This window comes from Charadrius vociferus, unplaced genomic scaffold (assembly GCF_000708025.1).
Source record: "Charadrius vociferus isolate BGI_N301 unplaced genomic scaffold, ASM70802v2 scaffold1096, whole genome shotgun sequence".
Taxonomy (NCBI): domain Eukaryota; kingdom Metazoa; phylum Chordata; class Aves; order Charadriiformes; family Charadriidae; genus Charadrius; species Charadrius vociferus.
In genome coordinates, this window is record NW_009649045.1 from 141,268 (window position 1) to 149,849 (window position 8,582).

At 43.0% G+C, this 8,582-nt stretch overlaps 1 protein-coding gene across 1 annotated transcript in view; it reads left to right on the forward strand.

The window, feature by feature from the left end:
- Window positions 1-4,402, forward strand: part of MBD3 (methyl-CpG binding domain protein 3) — a 14,558-nt gene extending 10,156 nt beyond the window's left edge. The window contains exons 6-7 of the mRNA XM_009887934.1: window positions 1,473-1,670; window positions 3,332-4,402. Of these exons, the coding sequence (XP_009886236.1) occupies window positions 1,473-1,665 (193 nt within the window). The 3' untranslated portion in view covers window positions 1,666-1,670; window positions 3,332-4,402. The remainder of the gene's footprint in view (window positions 1-1,472; window positions 1,671-3,331) is intronic.
- Window positions 4,403-8,582: the final 4,180 nt, after the last annotated feature.

Genomic DNA, 8,582 nt, shown 5'->3' on the forward strand with positions numbered 1-8,582 from the left:
CTCCCCAGGCCTGTGGCATCCATGGGGTTGGTGTGACCCAAGTGCAGGACCCGGCACTTGGCCGTGTTGAACCTCACACCATTGGCCTCAGCCCATCGATCCAGCCTGTGCAGACCCCTCTGCAGAGCCATCCTACCCTCCAGCAGATCAACACACAGAGAACTTAGTGTCATCTGAAAACTGACTGAGGGTGTCCTCGACCCCCTCATCCAGATCTTTGATAAAGATATTAAAGAGAACCGGCCTCAGTATCGAGCCCTGTGGAATACCACTTGTGACTGGCCCCCAGCTGGATTGAACTCCATTCACCACCACTCTCTGGGCCCATCCTTCCAGCCAGTTTATTACCCTAGGAAGAGTACACCCGGCCAAGCCATGAGCAGCCAAAAAGTAGAAAAAAAAATCATTACATGAAGCTGCTCTCATACAGGCAGCTACTTAAAGCCCATTATTTTTTATTTGGACCAGGAGATTTATGGTTCATATTTGTCTTGCATATCAGAGTATGTCTCCTTTTATTGAAAAAAGTGTCTGAATTTGAGTAATCTTGGTTGTGCACCTCTAAACAAAGAAGGGATTGGAGAAATCCCAAACAGTGCGATTTGATTCTTGTCACCTTATTCCATGTCAGCACGGACCAAGGAGAAGCACTAACTGCTGCGGTGGCAGCGAACAAAGATGCAATTTATTTCGGTATCGCTTGCTTTCAGTTGTGAATTGTGTTGCTAAAGCAAGACTGGTCAAATTCAGCTTTAAGCACTTACAGAGAACTGAATATAGCAAAGACCCTAACCTGAAAGCACGCTACTGTGCATCCATTAACGGCATTTAAAGGTAGTAATTGTTTGACTGATAAATCTTTTTGAATTGCAGGATGACTTTTTTTATGCTTGATTTTATACATGAATGACCAGGAAAAAGGGTTTCTTTATAACTTTATGATTTCTTGTGGCTGAGATGGAATAGGAGTCCCGTGAGCCGCAGATTGTTGATCACTTCTTAACTTTACTAGGGCTTTGACAGAAAAGGAGCTGTAAAATTTAAGGTTGCGACTCAAAAGGAGAATGAGTGAAGTGGTCAGAAACTTAATTTTCTCCAGTCTCATTTTTGGAAATCTGAGCAGGGTAGGCTGTCTTTTTCCTGTTTAAACTAATATTAGTACTAGGAGCTAAAAATAAAATAAAGTCTTGAGTCAGCTGCTAGATTAGGCGAATTTCAGCCTGAATCAAAAGTGGTACAATCAACGCTAAGGACTTGTAATAGAAGATATTGGACAACTTTTTACAGTGTTTCTTCACTTAATAGGATAAGTGAAGAAGCCAGGCAATATTTTTTTATGATGCGTTTCTTAGAGAGGTCTCTTTCAAAGCCACGCTTGTCTGCCCGGCCTCCTGGAGGTGGGATTTAAGATTCCTTTCCCTCAAAAGAGGCAGCTTTGAGGACTGATGTCCGTGTTCATTGATTTGGGGCAGGAAGCAAGAGGAACTGGTGCAGCAGGTGCGGAAGAGGCTGGAGGAAGCCCTGATGGCCGACATGCTTGCCCACGTAGAGGAAATAGCAAGAGATGGGGAAGCTCCTTCAGAGAAAGAAGGAGGTGAAGAAGAAGGAGAAGAGGAAGAGGAGGAGGAGGAGCAGGACCATGACCAGGAGATGGAGAATGTATAGTCCAGGTAAGGAGACGGCGTCCTTTCTCACCCTAAAGTGTACTTCATTGAAGGCAGAAATGTTTTCAGGAGGAATCTCAGTATATATTGACAAATCTGTGCTTTTTAGCATGCACTTTTAAGGGTGTGGTAGCCGCTCTTTCGGGGAAAAAATCAAATATTCTTTTGATGGACGTGATGTCTGGTGAGTGCTTGCATTGTCATAGAGCGTTGCGGCCTTATGTCTGTATCAGATGGGCTAAATGTGTAACCAGAACGTGTGTGTGAGTGCTTGAGGGATTCGGTCTTGTCAGTTCTTAAAAATTCGTCTTGTGATAACAATTTTCTTCCCCCTATTTATTTATTTAGTACTTCCTACAATAGGCAAGAGGACACTGTGAGCAGAAATGACAGCTGCTGTCTTACAGACTCAGTTTCTTCCCGTCTGCCTCTTCTCTCACTTCTGCATTTTTAGTGTGCGGTTTCTTGCAGGGTATATTAGAGGGTACATTTGTGGATTTTTTTAAAATAATATTTTTAAATAGTATTTGAAGAAAGTTAGAAAAAGGCAACCTGACCATCAAAAGAGGGAAATTGCTGAAAAGCTTTACATGTGGTGGGAATGTATAAACTGAAAGTAACAGAAGAATGGGTATGTTCGGAATCTGGAAACACCTGAAAAGTTTAAGATGGTGTAACAGCAGTAACTACAGGATGCACAGAAATGTGCCTTTACATTGTGCGTCCCTTACAAACATCACGGTGTGCTTGCTGCGTGTTTTCAAGCATATGTCTGACTTTCACTTGTGCAATGGGACTGTTTAAAGGTGCAACTAGATTATTTTTTTTTATTGTCTTGTAAACCAGAATAGCTCTGAATAATGAATCGCTACTGCGTAGCAATGCAGAAAAAAGCAGATATATAAGGCCAAGTGAAGATACACCAACAGGAGTTCCCTTAAATGTTGTGTGTTGCGCTAGATGGGGACGGTGCCCCGTGCTGTGAAGCCGTTTTCCCTTGCTGCGTTCCTTTGATGTAACCCTAGCTGGGAGCACTGCGTGTGTCGTCAGTGGAGCTCATGCAGTGAGACGAAAACAGAACTCACCGATTTTAATTTTTGATCATTCCAAGTTTTTAGCCTAAGAAAAGCAATTAGTGTTCTGGCACTGAAATAGGCTAGCCCATACCCCGGGTACTTCGTTATGTAGACTCCAGAGACGGTGAGGCACAAATTCAGAATGTGGAGGGAGGCGGGGGAGAATTTTTAGGATGACTAGCAGAAGAAAAGCCCCTTTGGAGCCTTTTGGAGTGGCAGCTGTATTTCAGATAAAAGGAAAAGTGATTTCTCTTAAGCAATCCTTTGGGCTGGAAGGTTGATTGTAACACAGAATCTATTTGGCCTTTGGGGGAAATCATCTTATATCTGGGTGCTCTCTCTATATATTTTGCTGTTTTACCACATCACTAACAGTAGCTTTATTTGGACAGCGAATATCTTGCATTCCTGTCTATTCCAAAGGTCTAGCAACAGCAAAGGACCAGAACAAATGGTCTGCTGAAGGTGAAAAACAGGAGATAAAGAAATTGATACGTTATGGCTTTATTTTTTTAAGAGCTCACTTGCTGTAAAGACAAAAAAAAGTACTTGAGTTACAAACTGGTTTTTTTTTTTCCCTCTTTCTTTTAGGGAGTTCCATCTAAGAATTCCCAGTATAAACCCTATCAGCAGGGTCAGCACAACTATTTACGAAGCCAAGAGTGTCTGCGAAGCAAATTGCACCAACAATCCAACCGTACCTATGAGCGTTTTGATGTACACTTCAGGAAACGTTGAGAAGCTGATGGTTCATTAATTGCTGGGTAGTTTTGAAGATGGAACTTGACTAAACTCTACTCCCCTTCCTTTTTTTTAAAAAGGGGTAGGGTAATCGGGAATGCAAAAGTGGGGGGGAATAAAGGAATATAAAATGGTGGGAGGGGAAATACTAGGAACCAAATTTCCTGTCCTTTTTTTTTTGTTGTGGGTCAGTGATAGGTGATACATTTTTAAGCTTTTCTATCAAAGTACCTTTAACAATGACCCGTAGAAACAATTTTCTCTCTAACACAAGTGAGAGAGATGCTGTTTCACTCCTTGGCTACTCTGCTGTAGGCTACCTGTTTGTACCGACTGTAGGGAGGTCATTTTATGTTGTGGATTGTCATTCCGTGTGTCAACTTGGGTCGCCGAATTTCCTTTTCCTCGCAAGACCACATTGGTCTTGGAAGTGCAGTCTCAGAGACAAAGTGCCAGTGCCTCTTCCACCTGAGGTTTCGATCGGTAGGGGAAGTTACGCATGAGGAATTGGTCTTACATCAATGGCAATCGGGTTTTTTTAGTTAGTTCCAGCGCCACACTGAAGGCACTGCTGTACACGTTTTTGATATGGAGTTACGTATATGTCTGAGCATAGCCGAATAGAGTTTTGAAGATAAATATACCCACTCTGTGGTATATTTTGCTTTGGTTTAAAGCCGGTCAGAAGGACCTTCTCAACTCGAACGGAAGGATGACTCATTTCTGACTGACAATGAGGAAAACTTCCTCCTTTCTCTTCTGGTGCCAAGAACCCTGACCTCCGTTTCTGTGCGTGTGGAGGGAAGGGGATCCATTCCAATAGGTGTGTCTACACATCTGCTTTCGTGTGCAGTAATGTTCTGACCTCTTTTAAAACAAGAAAGGAAAAAGGTTGATTTTTCTATAATTGATATCTAAAAACGAATTTAAAGCTTTTTATTAAGTATTAAATCTTTCTTATTTGCATGTGCAGTGAAGTGACCAGCATTTTGTGTCCAAAAATGAAATGATGTGAAACCTGCCTTAATGTGTTTATAAGTATTTGGCTTCACCATGGGTACCTTGATTGATTCCTCAGTCTCTTCTAGTACATCTGTGAGCATTTTGGGGTAACTTGTGGCTAAAAATTGGTTTATCTGAGGAGGGAGGATCAGGAGAGGGGAAGAAGATGAGAGTTTATAGCTTGGAGAATGTGTTAACTAAGCTGCAAAAGTTATTTTAGTCTTAGGGTATCCGTTGCATAATTTGTGCGTGGACATCTCAGCTGAGAGTACAGTATAAAGTGGTGGATTAAATATTGTGCCACTACACTAACCAATTGTACAAGTTGTTGGTATCCCAAAACTTGGGGAAGAAAGTAGCTCCCAGAGCCTTTATCGCGTAAGGATGATTAGCCGCGACAGCAAGGGCCCGGGGGGGAGTGCCTGGAGAGGAATAGCCTGTGGGAATAGTTCAGCTTAGGGATCTGCCTAGGTCTAAGCTCCTTGAAAAATATCCCATGCCAAAGTGATTGATACTATATTAACTCTTTTCTTAAGGATTTGAAAATACAAAATTCATTGCTACGGCTCATTTGGAGTACTGCAAGAAGACTGAATTGTACTTTGCTGCTGCTCTACCAGGTATTGCTTTGGGGAACCTTACCTGGTACTGCAGACAGTGAGAATTCTTTTCCTTTTTGAACAGTCTGTTACGGTTATTATTCTGTAAATCTGTCCTCTTGTACTTCATTGTGTTGAATTAAATGTTTCTCACAAAATAGAGATTCTTCTCGTCTGCGTCAAGCCCCTACCTGCAGTTTTTGTGCTGTGCCCCTTCCAGCTCCTGCGTGTTTGTTGTGGGCTCCATTCTGAGATTTGGATCTCGATATCTGGGACCCGACAGAGGGGAATCCAGAGGGAGACTTCTCGCTGCAGAGCCCTGTGTCCTCACCGAGTAAGAGTCTGCCGGGGTGTCCCATCCGACGGGCAGGTTGCTGACACGGTCCTTTGACTCTCAACTCCAGCAGTTTGTAACCCAAACTAGAGGTGTTCTTCTCACCGTGGCACTCTTGTTCTGACGCTATTTCGTTTTTAAAACTTGTTTCGTATTTAGCAATGTCTCTATTTACTTTTCTTTGAGTCCAAATATATTGTAAGCATATGCAGCACCAGAACTTCGAAGACTGAGACGTTGATACTAATATTTTGATGCATTGAGTATCAAGTGTAAATTGCTGCCAACTTGTGTGCCAACTCTTTTGTTTTCACCACTCTACTTTCCCTGTTCAGTGCTCTCTCTTTCCTTCAGCCCTTTAAAAATTGATCAGTGTTTTCATTCGTATGGAGGAGTTGATTGTTCAAAGTACCAAAAAGGAGCCCAGGACTCCTATCACATCCAAAGAAACTTCAATAACTTTACCTGCTTATCAAGACAGGTAAGTAAATAAAATACACCTTTTAAATGAGCCTGATGTCTTTCTCATGTTGTTGCAGTAATAACTGGATTAGTTTGTCTTATCGCAGCTTATTGCCATGGAAGTGACTGGTGGGCGTATAGCGGTCTGCCATCATTGGATAAATCCCCGAGCTGGAGAAAGCGGTTGGTACTCGGGCTGTATCTTGTTAGGCAGATGATGAGTAAAGAACGTGTTTAAGAAAAGGAATTGAGTGGAATTGGGGGCAAAACTTACCATTTATTAATACACAGCAGCTATTGCATGAGAACATACCGACAGTAGCGTTGCCCATTATTCCAGCTGAGATCGAGTTCATCTGCTTGGAGAAGGGATTGCTTCCGGAACTGGTAATTCTTCCTGTCAGTGGTAACGGCCCCTTCCTGTTGCCCTCAAATATTATAAATGTATGTAATGTGGAGCTGCAATGTGAAATAGCCGTAGGTTTGTCCTGCACACTGTTTGTGCTGGGAACCTATTGTTGATTATTTTCTACTAAAACAATAGTACCAAGCTCTGTGGAGGGATAGTTATCTTGATATAATTTAATCCTCTTTGGAGATAATAGATAAGCATATTTTAATAGTCCTTACGCATCTTCACTGAGGGGCAGGATGTTGTCCGCTGCAGCTAAAGTTTTGCATCTTTTTGTGTAGACGGGGTAATTTTGGATGCACACCACCTGAGTTCACAAAACCTACATTTCCTATGCTGTGTCATGCTCAGTCAGGTTTTTCTTGGTTTATCTGCAAACAGCAGCCTGCCTGATTCTAGAGGGTTGGAGGAGATGGTGGGGATGGACTGGTTTGGTTGATGGTGGTAGACAGGATGAAAACCCTGAAAATGCCGTTTTACTCTGCAAAGGTAACTTTATAAAAAGAGACTCCCTGTTATTTTTAAATAACTCCTGATTTTATCCTGTGCAAAGTGTGTCAGAGCTGTTCCATTAAGACAGCTCATATTTTTTTTTTTCTCTGCTTTGTTTTGCAGAGCTAACAAAGTCAAAGGGAATGTGATTATCTCCCTGTTTCTATCACCAGTGTTATTTTTCTGGAATTCTAGTTGGATAAATCGTTGTGCAATCAATAAAAAGAATGAATTTGCATGGATATTGGTGCAGTCTGGGTCTGGCCTGCAGAGCTTTTGTACGTGGTTCTGCCCAGGAAAAGTTAGCTGGATTCACAGCTGAAATTGAACTTGCTGAACTGGCTGTTGAGCAAGAGGAGGGAGGAGTTTTCTTGCTTGTAAATTGAGCGCATCGGGAAGGGAAAGCAGTGAGGAATGACACTGCCGGACTCCGGGAATGTAGGCATGTTCAACCCCGCGCGGGGAGGCTTTGGTGTCACGGCTGCGAGTTGTTTTCTAGTGATAATATTACATGAAAAATATTTTTGACGTAGAATTCATGGATTATTGTACCCTCTTGTTCTACTTCCCGTGTGAAAGGAGGGTAGCTCAAATTACCTTTCCAAATCAGAAATGTATTTTCATCAGTCAAACACACTTTAGTCCCGGTGGGAGCTGAAGGCAGGCACTGTGCACGACGCAGACTCTGCCGCACGAAAGCTTTTCATCACTGCTAGTTTATCAGCTACTGGTTGAGGTAATTTTGCTTCTTTATAGCACTAAGAGACTGTCCTATCGCTCTCTTCTGTAAAGTAAGAAAATGTTGAATGCGAGAAGGTTAAAAAAAAAAATTACATGTATTTTGCAGCTGTCTTAATGAAAACAACTTTTGTACAAGCTGTCTGTGGTGACGTGAGGAAGAGAGGGAAGGGGCAGCAAGCTATCGCGTTCGGTAAAAGTTTCGTTGTGTCAAATTAGTAGTTGTACCAGTCCTGTGATAAGCCCCCAGTCGCACGGCTCCAGGCTTCTTCCACATATTTTTAAAAGACTTTAAATCTGCTGATGCTACCGTTCCTGCTGCAGAGTGGCTGGGTGGTTCTGTCCCTGTAGTATGTGTTGCGTCTCCCTGGTTTAAGACTTTATCCTTCAAAACAGAGACGCTGTTCATCTAAAGCTTTTTTTTCATGCCTGTTTCTGCTGTTGGATATTACTTCTGATCTTCTATCCTTAAATTTCCTGACCTAGTACTTATTCATCCCTGTCTAACTTTATCTTGGTTCCTGCTTATCAACTACTAATTATTCTTTTAGGGTCATTATGAAATACATTCTTGCCTTTCTTCCCTCCTGTTGGCCACTGGATGTTACCTCTGTGGCAGCTGCAACACTTCTGTATGCGGGAATGTATTTTGGCAGCTCTTCCTGATGAAAGAACAGAATTCCCAGCCCGGCGGCTCCCTTGGGGCTCCCAAGCAGCATTGCCGGGGTCGGAGCAGACGCTGCAAACGGCGAGAGGCCCTGGGACCTCAATCGCAAACTCTTGCACTCTGAGGGAGTGTGGCCACGTTGTCTGCACCCGGATTCCTCGAGACCTTCTGTTCCTGAGGTTTGATAACCTGCCTACACGCTCAGCTCTTCCACCTGGTTGCTTGAGGGTTGGTTGGGTTTGTTTCCACTCCTACTCTTTACTACTTTGCAGGAGGTAGATAAAGCAGAACATAAAATCATAGACTGGTTTGGGTTGGAAGGGACCTTAGACCTCACCCAGTGCCACCCCCTGCCCTGGGCAGGGACACCTCCCACCAGCCCAGGTTGCTCCAAG